This window comes from Tupaia chinensis, unplaced genomic scaffold, assembly GCF_000334495.1.
Source record: "Tupaia chinensis unplaced genomic scaffold, TupChi_1.0 Scaffold148350_1, whole genome shotgun sequence".
Classification (NCBI taxonomy): Eukaryota; Metazoa; Chordata; class Mammalia; order Scandentia; family Tupaiidae; genus Tupaia; species Tupaia belangeri.
In genome coordinates this window covers 67,122-89,282 of record NW_006208201.1, presented here as the reverse complement: position 1 = coordinate 89,282, position 22,161 = coordinate 67,122, and the positions used below count along the sequence as shown (strand labels likewise).

Here is a 22,161-nt window from a genome sequence, read left to right as displayed (position 1 = left end):
TGGCGAACACAGATGCACCTGGCATGAGTTTCAAGGCACCAGGTCTGAGGCTCGAACTGTAGTTTGCCATGTGGGAGTCCAGCGCCCTTAATTGCCACACCACTTGCCAGTCCTCTCAGTTACTTTTAATATAAAAGTAAGGCCCAGTGCTTTTAGCCACTATTCCACCTGCTGACACCTTCCTTCCCTTTTCCTCTTCCCTTCCAAATGTACCATACATGGAATACTAAAGCAGTTTTGCCCCTGGTATTATTTCATTGCACTAACACTCTCACTTTCCTAAGTAAATGTAAGTTTGCTATTTTAATTAATTAATTAATTTTATTTTTATTTTATTTATTTTTTTAAGAGAGATTTTTGCTATAGGGCACATACGCTCATGGGAGAGACAGACAGAGAGATAGTTAGAAATTACCCCCAGGAGGCATAGCCATGCCACAGTGCCCCTCTTCCACTCTCCTCCTGGAATCCTGGGTGCATGCGCACATGATCCTGGAGTAAGCCTTAAGCTTCTGAGTCTGCTACTTGAACCGCAGTCAGCCATGTGGGAGTCCAGCGCCTCTATTACTATGCCACCTGTTGGCCCCAAGTTCATTGTTTTTATACTAGAAGATGCTGCACTATAACTCTTAGATGAGATGTATGAAGTATTTATATCTAAAGGCATGTGTACTTCATAATTTTGATTTTAAGATTGCAGAATACTGATGTGTTGTCATAGAAACATAAATGAAATCTAAAAAGAAAATAAAGCATTATTTTGAAAACTTTAGGATTTCTCATTAATTTTTAACCTCTTCTCAGGAAATATGCTTGTGATAAGGGCTATATTTTACCTATGGATCATCAAATATAGAAGTTTTCTCTCCTATATTTTTGAATTAAATGATCAATGATAGAATAATCTTCTACAAATGGTGAATACTATGCTTTTCCCCAAGCTTTTAAGTGATGACATGATTTTAGGGTCTAATATTAGAAATGAAAGATTGGGGCCAGCAGATAGTGTAATGGTTAGGTCATTGGACTCCCACATAGTCAACCACGGTTCGAGTCCTGGACCCAGCAGCTTGAAACTCACATCGGGTGCTTGTATATGAGTGCTCAAGATCCCCGGAGCAGAATGGCAGAGAAGGAATTGCAGCGTGGCCATCCCCCACCCGCCAACCTCACCCCCGGGTAGTGAGCGCACAAGCCCTACTGCAAAAGTCTCTTAAAAAAAATGAAATGGAAGATTAAAGCCATATATACTTGTCCGCGATGATGGCATATTCAGTATAATATCATGTACCCTCAGCATGTAGTGGGCTATTCCCTCTATGTTGGTGTAAGTATACTATTATATTTGCACAACCATAAGAATCACCTAATGATACATTTCTCAGAACATATCTCTGGCCTTAAGTGATAAGTAACTCTCTATGTATATAATTTGATATGTTAATTTTTAGGAAGAATGTAGCCATGCAAGTGTATAGTCAGTCTAATATACTGAAATCTAAACATTTTCTCTCTTAAATAAGTCTACCCAGCCAAGTTTATAATCAAGATTGTATGGGGAGCCAGCAAGTGGTGGGATTAAGATGCTGGATTCCACATGGCTGGCTTTGTAGTTCCAATCCCTTACCTGATGGCTTGAAAAACATGCCAGGCACATGTGCATGTGTGTGCCCAAAATCCCAAGAGGAGAATGGAGAGAAGGGATTGCAGCATGTACATACCCCCTGGGAGGTGATTTCACACACACTCTCTCTGGTGAGCACACATGCCCTATGGCAAAAAAATTTTTTAAAAAAGGAAAAAAAAAGATTGTTTGGTAAGCATAGAATTAAAATATGGGCCAATTGGGACCAGCAGTTAGTGTAATGTAATGGCTATGTCACTGAACTCCCATGTAGCCGACCGTGGTTCGAGTCCCGGACCCGGTGGCTTAAACTCACACTGGGCACGTGTGCGTGCATGCCCAAGATCCCGAGAGGAGAATGGAGAAGGGATTGCGGTGTGGACATCCCCCCGGGGGGTGATTTCTTACTTTCTATCTCTCTGTCTCTCTCTCTCTTTCTGGCAAGCGTACAAGCCCTATAGAAAAAAATCTCTCCAAATATATATATATATATATATAGGCCAATCCACCTGAAGTATAGCTCTTTGCAGTCAGGGTAGCTGCTAGAGATCAGTTTTGTTCTCTGATCAGGATATCTTCCCCCAGGAGCATTCTTTGTAAATAATGACGTATTTTGTTTCTTAGACTCTAGTTCTTAATGTTTTCATGCTTACTTGCTTTTGTTTATTTTATACCCCCACCATTAACTAAGAGTTAAGTCATCAGTGCTTTATCATTAAGAATCATTCTTTTATGTAACTGTGTGTTGATTTTGTTAGTCTCTTTTGGATACTGCTGCAATTTTTTAAAGAGATGTAGATAATTTAGGAGAAGATGGTAGTTAAATACTGAGAAGTACATATAAGGGAAATTTAAAGAAAATGAGTTTGAGTAGCCCATGAAAATGAAAGCTAAATGTTGGCCTCAAAACCATCTTCAGGTTTTGGAACACTCCTTATAGTTTGACTGCTGGTAACAGATTGTTCTCCTTTCCTACCAAGAGCATAAAAAAGCGCACAGTGGTCTTAATTTTTACAGCTGGAAGGTTGTAGATTAGGTATTAAGAAAAATTTCAAGTTATTAAACATTGGAATATTAAACTGAGGGAGATTATAAAATCACTTTCCTTGACGATTTTAAGGTAGTATAAATATTTGACAGTGTGGTTTGATATGAGTTTAGGGAATAAAATGTGTAGAGGTATTTGGCACCTCAATTTTCTTTTAGAGATTAAACACACATATTTATCAGACATATACTTGATAAACAGTGGATTTGCTTTTTATTTTTTCCAAATTCCAAACTGAAATCATAGGCCATAATTAATTGTATCCATAAAGATCAGTAGTTTTTACTCTGCATTTGCGTCTTCAACACTTTTTTTTCTTTTTAAATAATTTAGTCATTTTATCCCTTTCAAATGAATGATTAATTATTTCATTTGACTATCTAGATTAAAGTTGCTCATTGTTGTTTTCGCTTTCTAAGGTTGCTAGCACTTAAATTACCCACAAAACAGGATTAGGCTGTTTAAGGCAGAAAAAGGGTATATTATCCTCTTTCTTCAGATGGCTACTAAACACCTGGAACCAGGTCACAGGGTCACCATATGTTGGTCTTCAGCTTTCCTTTGTGTGATCAAACGATAAGTAACCTTTCTGATCACTGATGCTCCCTTCTGACCTCTTCAGGGCTTTGCTCTCCTCCTTTACCTTCAAGATCCTTTATTGCAAACAGCTGTTGAGAGATGTTACTGATAGAATAATGAAGACAAAGAGAATGCTTCAGGATCAAGAACCCAAAATAGCTCAGGGTTTAGGATTTCCCAAAGACAGAAAAATGGTGCATATCTCTTTTATGGTCTTCACAGTTGTTTAAAACAATTAAAAAGCAAAAGTCATCTAGCAATGAAAACACCAATTTCTCTTCATTGCAAAGTGAGTTTATACTTTTATGATGTCCCTTCCCTGTGCTCTCCTTATAAACTGACAATTTTAATTTTTCTAGATAAATTGAAGGGCTTTTCTTTCCATTTTTAGACTCTTTTAATATATATAGTTATTCAAAATGAATGGAAACACTAGAAAAGATAACTCATTTATTTTATTGTACTGAAAGTGTCTTTGTAAAATAATTATTCTCTTCTGATCAAAAGAGGTTCAGTCCTTTGAAAGTTATTTTCTGTATACCAGATAAATTATATTTTATAGTAGAAATTGCTATAAAATATCGTACTCTGTGTATTTTTATTATCATTTACATTTACTAATATTTTTAATTATCGTTAATGTTTACAAATAGCATCATTAACCTGAAAAGTAAAATAAGCTAGAAATCTGACAGTTGCTATTAAAATTTTAAATATGTAAGAATATTTTTAAATGTCTTGTTTCTTGGAAAGCTATGGAATACTTTTGTGGAGTATGTTTAACAATATCTTTTAAAAATCCAAACACCATGGTGATGTTGCATTGAGAAGTACTACTACTAATAATAACATATAAATCGATGCCTTAGCTCATACATTGAGTGAATACATTGGGAATTAATACCATAATAGTTGGAATTTTGAGATATCCTTTAAAATAAAGAGAAAGGAGAGGAAGATATTATGTATGTTTAATGAATCATTTTCGAATTTAAGTAAGCCTTTACTAATCAGTCTTAATTGACCAATGATATAATTCAATTTTGATACTTTGAAGAGAAATGGGAAAATAGCGTACTTGTATGAAACTATCTTGGGCATTGATATTAGAGAGGTGATTCAAACCTAGATTTAGTTAGAATTGAAGCAAATTGTTAAACGAATTTTTCTGAGCCTAAAGTTTTTGCACACTTTTTAAGAAGATTGCCATGATGATTGAAATGATGTACAAATATGAATATGCATAGCATAGCAATCGAGAATATACCCTGAAAAAGTTAATTTTCTCCCTGCCTGCTACATCCCTGCTAAGTGGCCATGAAGTGTGTGCTGGAGTATTCAGTGACAGGAATTCAGTTTTAGTTCACCATTGTTCAGTTCTGACTTTTGGAAGATTCTTCTATATATTCAGCTGAAATCTGTTCCCTCTAGCTTTTAGCTGTTGGTTGAACTGGCTTCTATTCTAGGTTGACATGCACATTTGTTTCTAATTATTTATAAAATTGACTTTCTAAAGTCCAGGAGGAAAATTCAAAAATATGGCAAACAAAAAACACAATCACTCTTTCAAGTACAAAAATAAAAATGGTAATTAAAATAAAACTAACAAATATAATTAAATTTAATTCTCCTTCTACAACATGTATTCCTTTCTCTCTCTCTCTCTTTTTTTTATGGAGATTTTTTTCTATAGAGCATGTGTACTTGCCAGAGAAACAGAGAGACAGAAAGGGAAAAATCATCCCCCTGCTCCCCAAGGGCATGGCCACACCACATACCCTTCTCCTCGGTTCTCCTCTTGGGATTTTAGGCATGCACGTACACGTGTCCAGTGTGAGTTTGAAGTCATCAGGTCTGAGACTCAAACCATGGTTGACCATGTGGGAATCCAGCAACATAATCATTATGCCACCTGCTGTCCCACTACAACATGTATTCTATGATGAAAAGAGAAGAACAGTTGTATGAACAATTGACTGTCTGAGTGCTGATGCCAATATGTTGCATAATCCATAAGGCACATGTCTGGAATGCACAGGACACAAACCCAGGACCTCCGCCTGTAGGTTCAGCATCACAGAGTGTTGTGGTATGGCTGCACCATTACTGCTGCCCCTGCCTTGTGTTATTTTTTAAAAACTGATTGTTAAGGACATTAAAGCCTGGATTCAATTATTAATTTTTATAAAAGTTGTATCTATTAGAGGCAAATGCCTTCAAAAGATCTACATCTCTAAGAAGGAAGCATCACTAGCCACAGCTTTAATTCTGCAAAAGATCAGCTGATTGGGATGCTGAGACAAATGCCATCAGAGATGTAACTGTAAAATTTTTAACAGGGAAAATGGCTTTCATAAGAAATTACACCCATAGGTTTATGCCTCACATAACAGCAGAGTAAAACTTTATGCAGCCTAGTTGGTGCTGACCAAATAAATCGACCTGAAAACTGGTTCAGTGAAAACCTTAGAATGTGTGATAGAAACAAATGTATTGTAGCTATATTTCTACAACTCAGAAGGCTTAGGATGCTCAAAGAAAAAACAATGTTTATGGAAGATAAGCTTGAATATAAAAATAATAAACAACATGAGAAAATATTTCACCATGAAGTCAACAAGTAGGAAGATTAATGCATGAGTGAAAATAATGTGGAGAGTATGAAAGAGAACTTAAGAGACATGGTGATTAAAATGAATAGATCTGATAGAAGTGGAATAGCAGTTCCAGAAGAGAAAATATGAAGTATAGGAAAGAGGCATATTCAAAGAGAAAATCGTTTTTCAGGATCAAAGAAGGACATACATCCTCAGAGTACGAATCCCAAGTAGATAAATGAAAAGAATACGGATAGAGAGGTGAAACTGCACTAAAGTAAAGACAGAGAAACTCTTGAAAGCAACTAGAAAGAAACAGTAATTCGATCCACAAGTGGCATTTCATCAGTTTCCCTCCACAGAGGTCATGTGACAATCAAGTTAATACCTTCAAAGGCAGATGTAAGATAAATGTACACATAGAATTGTATATTCAATTAAAATATTCAAAAATGAAGGTAAAATAAGCATATTTTCCAAAAATAAGATGAAGAGTCCTTTGCTAAATTAACTGCTAAAAGATGTATGTCAAGGGGCCAGCAGGTGGCGTGGTGGTTAAGGCACTGGACACTTCCACTTGGCCAACCACAGTTCGAGTCCCAGACCTGGTGACTTGCTTTCTCACTTTCCCTCTCTCTCTCTTTGTATTTCTCTCTGGTCAAATTAAAATAAATTAATGAATAAATAAATAAATAATTCTAAAACAGAAAATAAAAGATGTATGTCTAGGAGAAATTGAATTTGGGGCCAGCAGGTGGAGGGTGGTTAAGGGTGCTGGCCTCCCAAATGGCTGGCTGCAGTTCAAGTCCCAGACCTGGAGGGTTGCTTTCTCACTTTCCCTCTCTTTCTCTTTGTTTCTCTCATTCTGTCCCTTTCTGCTTAAATCAAAACAAAATAAATAGAGTTAAATAAATAATTTTTTTTAAAAAAGAAATTGAATTTGAAGATAGTGGTTAGGATCTAAGAAGTAATTGGAATTAAAGGCACTGGTAAACACATAGATCTGAATAAGCATTAATTATCAAGTCTTGGGCAGTGGGTGGTTCACAAATTTACAGATTTTTGAAGATTAGGAAAATTTGTCTTGAAAAATTAGCAGGTAAAGATAGAGATGCCAACTTTCAGTTTGCAAAGAAGGAACATTTTGTGAAGTGTGCCTTAAGAACACAGACCCTGCTCTCAGGAATCTTACGGTCCTTTGTAACATCAAAAATGAAAACAAAACAAAACAAAACAAAACAAAACAAAACAAAACAAAAAACTTTAAGAAATACGAGCAGTCCAAAAAAATAAAAATACTTCATTTTGGGCCGACTTTTGTTTTTTTAAAGAGAATATCACATAGTGGTTAAGTGAGCCAGATCCCACATGGCCCACTGTGGATTGAATCCCAGCCCTGGCAACTTGAGGAACATGCCAGACTCGTGTGTGTGCTTGCCCCAAATCCTAGCAGGTTGGAGAAATGGAGGAAAAGGGATCAATTGTAGCATGATGAAGCCCATTGAAGAGTGCTTTCTCCCTGTTCTCTGTTTCTCCTGCAATTTTAAGTGGCCTCTAGGAAATTAAAAAAATTTTTTTTTTTTTTTTTTTAGTTTTGTGAAATCCTCTATCACACTGACATCATTCCTCTGATTTTGTCATAGGATATAACAAAGTTTATCATGGAAGAGTACTAATTCATCACATTTGGCTACATGTCTGACTATACACTACCTTCCTTTCCCTGGTCCTTGGGGTCTCCGAGTGATACTATTATTTTTTCATAACACCAACATGATGCCTGGTGCATAATGGATTCTTAATAAATATTGTAGGAAGAAAGGGGGAAAGACTATCACTTGGTATTACCAAGCAATTCTTGTTTACAGATTCCTCATTAAATTGGAGATTCCATTTCACACTTTTCAGTGTCCTGAATATTCCTTAGTGGTAACTGCTGACAACCTCTCTTTTTCCTTAAACTCAAGGGCAAGCACAAAGACCCAAGTTCCTCTTAGTCTTCTCAAAATAAAATTAAGGATTGTAGAAGGGATCCTCATACACAGGTAATGATTTATTAGTTTATAGAGGTCATGAAACTAATCTTAATAAATCTTAACTTCTGTTATCAGAAATCATGAGTATGTGAAAGAGAATTATGTTCTTCTAGAGATTCTGGTGGCTAGCCAAAAAAAATTTTTTTAAGAAGTCATTATTCCTTCTTACATTATTCCCACCTCATGTATTTTATTTAAGGGACAGTTATCTGCCTACTGTGTTGATTACTATGCAAATTTCCCAAGAAGCAAAACATTTTGGCATACATTTAACTCTATTGGAACTTGAAACGTATCTTAGGGTGCATATTCAACAACTAATATTTGTGTGCAAATGAAACTGATAAAACTATGCAGATATATCATCATGTTGTAGGATTCAGCAGTTTAGAGAAGGGTTATTTCTGAAAAAACAAAAGGTGAAATTGTTCTTAATTTATTTCAGGAAGTGTACTTCTTGGTTACTTGATATAAAATGATATGTGCTTGCTTTTTATCTTTCAAGAGAATACAGTAGAGTATCCTTCCCTCCACCTTTTTTAATCTTGGGAAGGCTTCCTAAATTAAATGTCAAAATACTTCTTATTCAGGGTGAAAGTCCAACTGAAAGATCTATTTTAAAACTCTTCAGAGCCTTCCCCCTTTATCTAGTTTAGTATCTTGAGGAGTGTTTTTCAACATAAATTTTCAGTCTGATATTTCAGTTGGTGATTTGTGAGAAGTTAGTATCCTAGCTAAATTTGAATGCCCACAAAGGCAACAAAATCCTGTTAAGAAAATCCTGTTCAAAATGTACCATGCTGTTGTAAGTCTGGAAGAAGTACTTGAACACTTGCCACTTTGGGTAGCTATTTTCGAGATACGTATGAAAAATGTAACAGAAAAAAAAATGTAACAGAATAAACCGTATGTTCTCCTAATAAATACTGAGTAGTGTCCCTTCCAATGACAGAGTTTTCATTGCATCTCCCTAAGGTAAACTTTATTCTTCTTTTACTTTTGTCTAAAGTAAAATTTAGGCCTAACAAAAATGACAGAAGATCAAGTCCTTATGTCTAGGACTATGGATAACATTTTTTTGTAATTTCTGTATATATTATTCTATTAATGATTGTTTTTGTGAAAAAAATTCACTTTCAGGTTGAATAAATATTTTTGATACATGGGGTAATTTTTAAAGAATTATTTTATTTTTTAAAATTTATTTTATTGTTAGTTTTTAGTTTGACCAGAGAGAGAGAAAGTCAGAAAGCAAGCCCCCAGGTCTGGGACTTGTACTGTGGTCGGCCATGTGGGAGTCTAGCACCTCAACCACCATGCTACCTGTTGGTCCACCACAGGATAATATTTTGAAGCTCCTAATTTTCTCCTTCTGCTTTTTAAATTTTAAATTAAAGCAATACAATTTTCTCTTATAACAGAAACTAAGGTTTGATAGAAAAGTGGATTTTGTAATAAATTGGATTATAAAAACAGGAAAGTTTCATGTTTCTATTATGCTCCATGGTATATGTTTTCCTAATGTTTTATCTTTCTTCTAGCTCACTATTTTACTCAATAGAGTTTTTGTTTTGTATTGTTTCTTTTTTAAGTTTAAGCTTTTAAAGCTAATAAACAACACATATCTCCTTCTCTGTGTGATGGGGGATGCCTTAAAAAGGGTCTAGTGCCAGCCAGTGGCGTGGTGGTTAAGGCCATAGAATCCCACATGGCTGAGAGCACAGTACAGATCCCAGGCCTGGTGGCTTGAAAAGCACATTGGATTTGTGTGCATGAGTGCCCAAAATGCCAAGAGGAGGATGGATGGGAAGAGATTGTGGATGGACATCTCCCCGAGGGGAGCATTCTCACTTTCCCTCTGTCTCCCTGTCTGTCTGTCTTTGTCCAGTGAGCACATGCGCCCTATCACAAACTTTCTAAAAAGGGAGGGAGCAAAGTTACATTCGTTTGTGGGACTGGTTAAGTAGTGACCTTAATATTTTACTGGTTTATTTCTGAATTGTGTTTAAGGTGGCTTAAGTTCTTATAATTGCATTTTGAGAGTTAAAAGATAAGTTGGGAATAAAAGCAACAGGGTTAAATATTATATATTAATTTATTCTTTGCATTTTACATAATCATTTTTTAGAGAGATTTTTGCTATAGGACGTGTGCACTCACCAGAGACAGAGAAAGACATAGAGACAGAAAGTGAAAAATCTTTCTCCCCCACCCCTGGGGGGATGGCCATGCTGCAATCCCTTCTCTATTCTCCTCTCAGGATCTTGGGCATGCATGCACATGTGCCTGGGGTGAGTTTTAAGCCACTGGGTTTGGGACTCAAACTACAGTCAGCTATGTGGGAGTCCAGTGACATAACCATTATGCTATCTGCTGATCCCATCACATATTTTTTTTTTTATTGCAAGTGTATATATTATACTAAATAGTCCTTGTTTAAATTATTGTAAAAACTTACAACATTAATAATGATATTGACTAGTGATCAAATGTAAAAAGAAATAGAAAATTTTAAAGTTTATTTGAAGGGTAAACCTTTTTTGGTTGTTAGTTGAATCATTTTACTAAAGGATAGTATTGAACAGCTTATTTTAGAATTTGATAGATTATTGGAACCAGCAGATGGCGGAATTGTTGTCGCTGGACTCCCATGTAGCCGACTGCAGTTTGAATCCCAGAGCTGGTGGCTTAAAAAATCATGAATTGTGTTTAAGGTGGCTTAAGTTCTTATAATTGCATTTTGAGAGTTAAAAGATAAGTTGGGAATAAAAGCAACAGGGTTAAATATTATATATTAATTTATTCTTTGCATTTTACATAATCATTTTTTAGAGAGATTTTTGCTATAGGACGTGTGCACTCACCAGAGACAGAGAAAGACATAGAGACAGAAAGTGAAAAATCTTTCTCCCCCACCCCTGGGGGGATGGCCATGCTGCAATCCCTTCTCTATTCTCCTCTCAGGATCTTGGGCATGCATGCACATGTGCCTGGGGTGAGTTTTAAGCCACTGGGTTTGGGACTCAAACTACAGTCAGCTATGTGGGAGTCCAGTGACATAACCATTATGCTATCTGCTGATCCCATCACATATTTTTTTTTTTATTGCAAGTGTATATATTATACTAAATAGTCCTTGTTTAAATTATTGTAAAAACTTACAACATTAATAATGATATTGACTAGTGATCAAATGTAAAAAGAAATAGAAAATTTTAAAGTTTATTTGAAGGGTAAACCTTTTTTGGTTGTTAGTTGAATCATTTTACTAAAGGATAGTATTGAACAGCTTATTTTAGAATTTGATAGATTATTGGAACCAGCAGATGGCGGAATTGTTGTCGCTGGACTCCCATGTAGCCGACTGCAGTTTGAATCCCAGAGCTGGTGGCTTAAAAAATCATGCTGGACACATGTGCTTGCATGCCCAAAATCCCAAGAGGAGACTGGAGGAGAAGGGACTGCAGAGTGGCCATCACCCCAGGGGGATGATTTCTTGCTTTCTGTCTCTCTGTCTCTCCGGTGAGCACATGCCCCCTATAGCAAAAGTCTCTCTTAGAATTTGATAGATTATTATTCTATGAACAAAATGTAGTTTATAGTACAAATATTAAAATAAGTGTTTCATTTTTTCCTGTGCTGAGGTAGGATCATGAAAAATCATAACAAAAGAGATAAGACACCTCCAAACAACATCTGAAACATGCCACAAAGGGCAGCATTCATTCAGAACCAAGTTTCTCTTTCATAGAGGTGGGCTACATTGAGAGAGCATAACATTTGCCTAATTGTTCTTAAGCATGTATAAACTCTAGAAATTATTCCAAAATATACTTCAGAACTATTTACAGTCAAATCATTAAGTGTCTGTCCATTCCATGGCCTGTCTCTCTCTATTTTAAAATGGTCTTTATTTGAATATGATGGTGTTATGGAGGAAGTAGTCGATCTAGCAACACTTTGTTAGTAATCAGTTGGTGTTATTGTATATTCTTGAGTCTAGTCAACATTTATTTCCTTTCTACATATTCATTCCTTCTGCCTACTCTTCTGTATTAATGAAATTTCTACCTACTATTATAAAATGATCCTAATAATATTAAAAGCTAATATACCTTATCCACTAAAATAAAAAATTTAAAGACAAATGTTTAAATGATTCTGAAAAATGGATAATCCACCTTCCGTTAGAACCTCTTCAAAAGTCCTTGTCTCTGATTGCTCTAAAAGCAAAAGGAAATTCAGGATCTCCTTCAACTGATGCTGACTGACTGAAAGTACATTTTATGGGAGAATTGGACATGATTTCAGTCTCTATTTCTGATCAACTTGCTTTTGCCTTCTTTCCTAGGAAGTGTGTAGAGAGCTCTGGTGCCTCAGCAAAAGCAACCGCTGTGTCACCAACAGTATTCCAGCAGCTGAAGGGACACTGTGTCAAACTGGGAATATTGAAAAGGGGGTAAGTTCAAATGATTTACTAGGTGTTTGACATGTAGACTAGACTGATAATTTTCTGTTGCTGATATTCAAACCACTAGTAAATACTCTATATTAATTAAAATATACTTTAAAGTATCGTATTCCTAGTCTAGTGGGTTAATTGTCATATCTTGATATCTGCACATAGACATTGTTTAGGAAATTTCTGTGAATAACAATTTTCTCAGTCAGTTTTACTTATCTGTTCATATATATATATATATATATATATATATACACATATATATATACATACATATATATATATATATGAGTTATATTCTTACCAAGAAATAAGTCCAACATCACTCTTGTAGTCATTTATTATAACACAGTCTAATTCAAGTCTAGTTTTTTTTTTTTTGGTAAATGATTCCTAGGAAAATTATGTGACCCCAAAATAGACTTTATAACTATAGTCTAATTGAAGTCACTTGACAATTACAGTATGAGAGAAGGTACTGATAGTAGAAGAATAACTGAACAATTTATTAAGCATAGAAATTAGTGCTAAATAATTTGTTGTATCGGTTTAGTTTTCCAAATTAACATTATAAATAGTTCAAACAGATGGTACTAGCTCTATGCTACTTCTGAAACTTTATAAGAATTACTGTATAAGTAAATTCTAGAATTTATTGTTAGAAATTGAATTCACAATAATAACTACTACTGTCATCTGTTCTCAGTTCCGACTTCTTCCACGTTAGCTGGGTTGTTTCAACAAAGATTACACTGAATTTCAGCTTGCAATCTGATGTTTGAATAAAGAGAATGAAAGCTTTTGGGCAGCTGTCACAGTTTATTAATCCTTGCTGACGGCTTCATTTAGGACCTATGACCCAGTACCATGTTGATGGCTTTTCCATGCTGAGTTTGGAAAAGTTGGTAAATTGTGCTAAATGTATTAATCGATTGGGTCATTTTTAAAGGATTAAGGGTGTTTTTTTGGTTCAGATTTTGTAAGTAGCCAACAAAAATACAGAGAAATTTACACACTACCAAAAATTCCCTGTTTTTTTTTTTTTCACTGAAGAAATAGAAAACATTAGGAACCACATTCTTGAAACAATAGTTGAGGTTTATTTTGGAACCAACAATTCTTGTCCGTGACAAGTAACAATTTCCATCAACCTGTACTTAGAAGAAATATATGACTGCAAAGCAAGGGAAGTTGTAATGAAAATCTGTTTCTTTATTTGCCATTGATTGATTATTCTTATGATCTAGTCCATGGGCCACAGTTCCTATTTGCCTGGAATAATACTATCAGTTCACTGATGGCTTTTATTTTTAATTGCCAGAGTGGTGTGTTCTTGCTGGAGTCAGAGAGACAGAGAAAGAAAGAGAGAAACAACTCCCAATGCAGTATGGTCACCCCGTAATCTCTTGTCCTCAATTTGGCTAACCCATTGTGGTATGGAGGACACATGCACGCATCTGGCATGTTTTTTAAATCCCTGGGGCTTGAATCACATGCTGGTCAGCCACATGGAATCTGGTTCCCTTAACCACTCGACTATGGGGCCACCCCATGACTCCTTTTGTTTTGTTTTATTTTTTAAACCAAAAGCATAAAGAATTTGTTCTTTCAAGTACCTCAGAGCCCTCCAAGAAGCATTGTATAAATTATGTAATAATTCCAAATAAATGAACCACAAATAGCAGCTGCTGGAGAACTCACAGCTCCATTCCACCAACCATTTATATAGTAAATGTATTTAACATATTATCATTTATGCTTAACAGAGGGTCCTGATATGTCATATCTTCGAGGTATATGCATTTAGATGAGAAAAAAATACGTATTTCTTGGAAATTATGAACTATTTTAAGGCATACTTAGGAAATACTTTCAAATAATATTGATGCCATTAGTGTTGAATTTAAACATAGTTAAGCAAGTAGAGGGGAAACATAATTACTTTTAAGCATAGATAAGAATAAGCACAAAGTGGGCCAGGAGGTGCTGTAGTGGTGAAGGCACTGGATCCCATGAGGCTGACATCGCAGTCCTAGTCCCAGATCCAACATCTTGAAAAACACACCAGACACATGTGCAACAAGCATGCCCAAAATCTCAAGAAGAGAAGGGATTGCAGTGTGGCCAACCATCCTAGGAGATGTTTCCTCACTTCCCTCTCTCTGTCTCTTTGGCGAGTATGTACACCCTATGGCAACAATCTAAAGAAAGGAAGAAGCACAGACAGGAGAAAGTCAGTAAAATGGAACAAAAATAGGTTTGATTTCTATAGATTCACATTTTTTTTTGAAAGAGATTTTCATTATAGGGTGCGTGTGCTCGCCAGACAGACAGAGACATTGAGACAGAAAGTGAGAAATCACCCCCCAGGGGGGATGGTCACCCCACAATCCCTTCTCCTCCATTCTCCTCTCGGGATCTTGGACATGCACGCACATGCAGCAGGTGTGATTTTTAAGCCACCGGGTCCGGGATGCGAACTGCGGTCGACTACGTGGGAGTCCAGCGACATAGCCATTACGCTAACTGCTGGTTCCCTAGATTCACATCTTTAATGTAGGTTAATTTTGTCAACTTTCGATCCCTAAGCCTTTTTTCAAATGAAATCTACAAAATTCTTATGTTCACATTTGAATAAATTAAATGCTTTGGTTTAAGGAGCTTCGTGCCTGTCCTTTACTCTGTCTTAGGACCCCTGTTACCTTCTCACATACCTTCAAAGAACAACTTTGGCTCCATGAAAAACTGTTTAAGAACCATGTAAGTTGGGACTAGCAGATGGCATATTGGCTACGTCTCTTGACTCCCATGTAGTCAACTCACACCAGGCGCATGCACATCCATGCCCAAGATCCTGAGAGGAGAATGGAGGAGAAGGGATTGCACCATGGCCATCCCCCTTGGGGAGGGGGGTGATTTCTCACTTTCTGTCTGTCTCTTGCTGTCTTTCTGGTGAGTGCATGCACCCTATAGCAAAAACATCTCCAAAAAAATAAATAAATAAAAATAAAAGAACCTTGTAAGTTTAGCAAAGTTTGTGTGCCAAGGGACCATTTGAATGTCTTGTGAATGTCTTATCTGTCATTTATTGGGTCACTGGAAAAGTCATGATGCATTTTTGCACCTAAAAAACATGTCATGACTTTTCCAAAGACCCAATATGCATATAGCTAGACGATATAACATGTGAATAAGAATGTATATCAGGGCCGGCAGGTGGCATGGTGGTTAGGGGCACTGGACTACCACATGGTCAATCACAGTTCAAGTCCCAGACCTGGTGGCTTGCTTTCTCACTACCCTCTCCTCTCCCCTTACTCTGTCTCTCTCTGGTCAAATTAAAAATAAATAAAGTTAAATAAAATAACTCTTTCAAAAAAAGAAATGTATATCATAGAATCAATATGTTGTATGTCACCATCTAAAATTAATCTAGAAAATAAATCTTAGCTGTTCTTTCAGAGGCACAGAAGTTGGAGTGCATTAAGAGTGACACTAACAAGTCTTTGAATGAGTTAATTCATTTTTTTAAAAAATGCAGATTCCAAAGAATGAAAAAGAGCACTACAAGACCCTCAAAATATTCTTATAGTTGGCTTTGAATTTGTGAATTTTTCAGAAATTAAATTGATCTACATTTTTAAAAAGAACTACTTATTTAATTTTATTTGTTATTACTATTTTAATTTCCTATAGGACATGAGGACTTGAGAGGGAGAAAGAGACTCCAGGTTCAGGACTGAAACCATGGTCGACCATGTGGGAGTCCAGTATCTCCAGTATCTTAACCACTATGCCACCTGCTGATCCTACCATCTGCATTTTTAATAAAACAAAGAACTAGACATGTGAACTGAACAATTCTTAATTTTTTAATTTATCTTTTACCAACTACATTTATCTTGTAATCTATGTAAATCTTTGTTGCGAAGTTTTGTGTTTTTTTTTTTCCTTAAAAATGAAGCATGTTGACTGTGCCTAATGCACATTTTATCCTTAGGACTGTATTTCAATATTAAACCAGAGCTCAGAATGTTGATTCAAAGCAGAACAGCCATGAAAAGAGCTAGCAAGAAAATTAAAGTAGAATTTTCAGTTGATCTGGTCAAGTTTAGTGTGGTTAGTCTGTACACTGGCTATCTCAAAATAGTTGACATTTTCAGTCACAGTGATGTTAATGAATAGTTTAAAAGAACTTACCCTGTACCAGGCACATACTGCTAGGTGCTATACAGCTCTTCTGTTTAATGTTAACAACAATCCCATGAGGTGGGTTCTTTTTAAACTATTGAACAGATGAGAAAATTGAGACTTTCGAAGCCAAGGTTGCACAGCAACTCAATGGTATGGCTGAGTTTCCAGCTCAGCTCTTTCTGATTTCAGAGTCAAACACTTGCTCCTCTACACTGTCTCTAATTTTACTTTATTTTTAGATGAAAAATGTTACAGAGTAAAAGCAATTTTTCATTGTTACAGGAATAAAGTGGGTCATTATGCCTGAGATACATGGCAACAATGTATTTTACCCATTAAAATATTAAGTGCATTTTCATTTATTTACTGTAACAGTTTTCTTATCTCAGGAAGCAAAAAAGAAGAAAATGGAGTTAGAATATTGAGTTAAGAACACGTGATTGTGTGACAATAATCATATTTTAAAATGAGGAAAAAACCCACTCCCTGTGTATTTCATAGAGATATTATAGGGATGGAATGTGATAGTTATCTCAGTGAGTTTTTTATGGGCATCCTATGAGGGAAAATGCTTGTGTATTACAATAGTATCTTCATTACTTTTATGGTCATCTTCCAGCCTAGGATAATGGTGGGCAAAAAATTTTTTGCTAGACTGTCTTCACTGGCAATAATGAACATCAGAAAGTCTAAAATGTGAGTGTGTATGTCTCAGAGACATGGATAGAACATGCACGACTTCTGATCTGAGTTTCAAAACTACTCTCATCAGAATGAACAAGAAAGAACCTATACCTCGTCTAGCCAGCAGAACAAAACCAAAGCTGCTTATAGTTTTCTGAATAAATCTTTTTTAAAAGGGAGGAGGTAGAAATATTGCTCAAGTGATAGCATAGACATATCCAGAGGATTGGATCCATGATGATCTCGTCAAACTCTGGCTGCAAAAGATATGGGATTCCTGCCCAGGGGCGCAGTTCCACAAATGTTCCATGTAAGTATGGGAACAGTTCCATGCACATTTAGCAGATGGAGTAAGAAATATGGCCAAAAAATTAAAAACTGATCTTCGCGTGAGTCCTGGGGGGTCTGACATCGCTATTACAGCCATTGGATGTTTGCCTGAATAAGCCATTCAAGGATTGAATAAGAACCATATGGTCTGAATGGATGTGCTCAGGGACAGTAGCATTAACCAAAGGAGGAAATTTGATGAGCCCAGGCGGGTGCACTGGTACTGTGTGTCCATGGGCCGGTCTCCTACAGATCAATCAATTTGACTTTCACCTGAGAACTTTCCTTGGATATAGCATCAGCAATGGCCCTTTGGACAGGTATCAGAGGGATGCCATGTTCAATGAAATAGTAAATAGACGCTTAGATTGTAAAAACTTCGATAGTAGTGTTGGCATTGTTGCTGAACAGGATATTAAAGATAATCAGAACTCAATCCTTGTAATCCCTGTTAGTGACCACTAAGATTTTAAATACTTGCTTTATTGCCAAAAGATTGATTTAATGATTCTATAGGACCGAATTAAAGACATAACCTAGCATTTGGTCTTTACGTGTAAGTGACATTGATTCCTAATATACTTCGTGTGGGAAGCATAAGCTGGATTAGAATAGGTTTATTTTATGCTCTTGTAAAGCAGTGGATATACAAGAGGACATTTGCAACCTTAGTTGTAATTCACAAAGGGTAAAATAGAGTATGTTTTGACTGAGTCCTAAACTAAGAAAATAGGACGCAAGAAAAGAATAGTTCTTCCAATTGTCCTTGAAATTTCAATACTATGAAACGACAAATTCTGATTTAGAGTTTAGGCTGAAATGTACCTGCAGTATCCCTACACCTGCACAGTGGAAAGATAAGGTTTTCACTAGTGCTATGCTCCAGTCACCAGTTCTTCTGACTTGGTAAGAATGTGCTGTATTGAGTCACTAGTATTGCCTTTAAAATCTTAAGGTTTTCTTGGAGGTCTCTTGGTCCCGATGCTGGCTGGACTCAGTGATGGCTATTACAAGGTGTACGGTAGTCATACCTTAAAATGGCTGTAGTTCGAGAGAATTAAAAAATATTTAAGAATACTGTGAATAGGGACCAGCAGGTAGCATGGTGGTTAAAGCTCTGTACTCCTACATGGCAGGCCACAGTTTAAGTCCTGGACCTAAAGGCTTGGAAAGCATGCTGGGCGCATGTGTGTGCATGGCCACCCAAAATCTCAGGAGGAGAATGGAGGAGAAGGGACTATGGTGTGGCCATCTCCCCTGGGGTGTGATTTTTTACTTTCCCTCTCACTGTCTCTGCCTATCTTTTCTTCTGCGAGTGCGCATGTCCTATGACAAAAACCTAAACAAACAAACAAAACAAACAAACGAAACTGTGGATAATCATCTTGAAATTTTCCTTTTCAGAAATCTGACACATTCTGAAACTTAGATTGTTTGATTTATAATCTATCTTGCTTAAAGACATTCCTCTGATGTAGATGGTGCAATTGTGTAGTCTAATAGCTAGAGATGTTTAATTGAATACTGTTTCTTCAGGCTGTTAAACCTTCTCTGGAATATCCAATATTTCTAGGTAGTGCTTAAGACATATTTATGCAATTTTGAAGGACTATAGAAAGAATGAATGATATGAGATTTTATTCTTAGAATGTGATGATTTCACTTCTTTCACTTTTATGAGTTTGATGAAATATACCAGGATTATTATGTTGTTGGTAAAGTCATGATAGGTTTTTCTATGCAAAAATGCATCATGATTTTCCCAATGACTCAGTGAAAAAAGGAAGGTCAAATTTATTCAATTGATCTGGATAATTTAGGCTATAGTAACAAGACTGTTATTTAGAATAGTTCAAAATCACTAGACTGGATATTATCTTTGAGAGTAAAGATTAGAATCTGATTTGCATATTCATATTTAACTTGACTAGTTCAAGAAATCAAGTAAAATTATATACCTCTGGAAATAGAGCTTTTACAGGTTTGGCAACTTCAGGTGAAAGAAAGAATAAAAAGAGATAATACAGAATGCAAAAAGTCTCACCTTTTTGTGCCTGTAGGATTTATATATTTGAAGTTGTTTTATTTGGTGTAATCTAATTATTCTAGCCATGATTCACACACATTAAAATCATGGGACCAGCAGTTGGTGTAATGGCTATGTTGCTGGACTCCTGTATAGTCGATCGTGATTCAAGTCCCAGACCCGGTGGCTTAACCTCACACTGGGCGCATGTGCATACATGCCCAAGATCCTGAGAGGAGAATGGAGGAGAAGGGATTGCAGTGTGGCCATTCCCCCTGAGGGTGATGTCTCTTTTTCTGTCTCTCTGTCTCTCTCTGTCTTTCTGGAGAGCACACACGTCTTATAACAAAAACCTCTCCAAAAAAAAAAAAATCTTATTATAGACTAATGCAATAAATCTAAAAGAGTAACCATAGTCATTTAACCCACATGAAGTCCCCATATACATCTTTCATTTATTTCTTTGTTTATTATTGCCATGGTCATGTGTGCTCATGAGAGAGAGAGTGAGAGAAAGTGAGAGAAAGCCAGAAAGCACCTCCCAGTGGAATGTGGTCATGCCACAATCCCTTTTCTTCCATTTCTTCTTCTTGTCAGAATTCTGGACATGTGTGCACACATGCCTAACATGTTTTTTAAGTCACTAGGGCTGGATTTCAAATTGTAGCTGGCCATGTGGGTTCCAGCTCCTAAGCTCAGGGCTGACCCCACTATGAGTGTCTTACAGCTCTTTTATTAAGTTAAATAAGTTTCTTCTCTTAAAATCATAAACTGCATCAAGATATTTACTTCTTGGGGGCCAGCAGGTTGTGTGGTAGTTAAAGGCACTGGACTTACACATGGCTGACTGTGGTTAAAGTCCCGGATCTGGTGGCTTGCTTTCTTACTTTCCCCCTCTCTCTCTGATCAAACTGGAAAATAATAATAATAATTAATAAAGTTAAATAAAATAAATTAAAAAAAAAAGATATTTACTTCCACCAAAAGAGAGAAGTAGCAAGAATTCCAAAGAGATCTTTTCGCACAGATACAAAAATGTAAAGGTGAAAAGGCAAAACAAAACCCAAAAGAACATTTTTGATCTCTGCCAGAGATCAAAATAAAATAAGTTATTTGATAAATTTTTAAATTCTTCAAAGGTATGTCTGCATTGGGCTAATTTTTAAATTAGTCCTATCTAAACCACATGAGGATCTATAACTAAAATGAGTGCCCATTTTACAGTTAGGGAAATAAGAGAAAGGAAAGAACTGTGTGGACCAAAGATATTGCTATAATAGGAACTGAAGTTTGTAACAGAGTTACCTATATAGACTGATGTTCTTAACTTACTAACTAAGTTGGTAACTAATTAGTAAACTAAAGCCTACTCTCTTGTCAACTACTAGATGATTGATATTTATCTTATTATGAATTCTTTACCTATTAATCTTTGTCATTTAACTTTGTGATATAATTGTCTGTTACAGCTTCATGGGATAGATATAACTAAATCATGAATTTATGTAGTAAAAGTCTTCTGGCAAAGCATTCATGAAATACTACATTAATATCTACTGCTGTGTAGATCTTAATTAATGAACTAAGCAGTATTATTTTGCAAACTGAATACTGTAGTTATTTTTTTTCTTCAGAATAAGTTTTAGGGACTTGTAGGTGGCATGGTGGTTGAGGGTGCTGGACTCCCACATGGCCAACTATGGTTTGAGTCCTGGGCCTGGTGGCTTGCTTTCTCTGTCTCTCGTCAAATAAAATAAAATAAAATAAATAATTATTTTTTTAAAAAAAGAATACATTTTAAAGGAAAATTAAAAAACAAATCTATGAATCTTCTCTCATTGCCTTATATTTTGTGACCATGCCAGACATATGTATAGCTGCATGACCTGTATGGCTGAAGGCATGGTCTGAGTGTGGGAAGACTGTGGATTAGAGAATAAACATAAAAATAAACACACAAAGACATACAAGTAGAAAAAAGTGGGAATCGGGTGGTCTTGACTCCTCTGATGAAGGCAGCCAGGGCCCCAAACCATTCACAGCTTTATTCTTTGAAAGAGTAAAAAAAGGAGAAAGGGGAAGTAAAAAGCAAAGTCAGTTTTCAGATGTTAATTGGTTGAAGATGCAAAGACATCTGGCCATGTAGTACTGTCTTCTTGGACCTTTTCTGACTAACACACATGACTTCCTTTAACTGATACTGCTTTGTAGTTTTGAACACAGAGGCAGCTAACATATTCATATGTTGATGGCATTTATTTAGCCTTGCAAATGAAGGCCCATAGATCATAGAACCGAGTATCTGTATGTGTTTAAAGGTAACATTGTGCTTGCTTGGATTGGCCACTCTCTACATAGAGCAATATTATTAAGTACTTTGGAACCTATATTTTTCAGTATTCTTCTGGCCATCATAATTCCTTAGTCTCCTGAAAAAATGAAAACGGTAACATTTTTCTCTACAAACTGTAGGTCTTATCAAGGATTTCCAAAATAAAATGCAATCATAGCTGAGTGGGTTTTCGTTTTGTTTTGTTTTGTTTTAATTTCTAGTGTTGTCTCATATTTTATTTAGTAAAAA

General features: G+C 36.0%; 1 protein-coding gene across 1 annotated transcript in view; it reads left to right on the top strand.

Moving 5' to 3' along the window:
* The window catches only part of LOC102475543 (A disintegrin and metalloproteinase with thrombospondin motifs 6), a 262,234-nt gene that overhangs the window by 186,804 nt on the left and 53,269 nt on the right, over positions 1-22,161 (top strand). Inside the window, exon 12 of the mRNA XM_027769061.1 lies at positions 12,236-12,343. Coding sequence (XP_027624862.1) covers positions 12,236-12,343 — 108 coding nt within the window. The remainder of the gene's footprint in view (positions 1-12,235; positions 12,344-22,161) is intronic.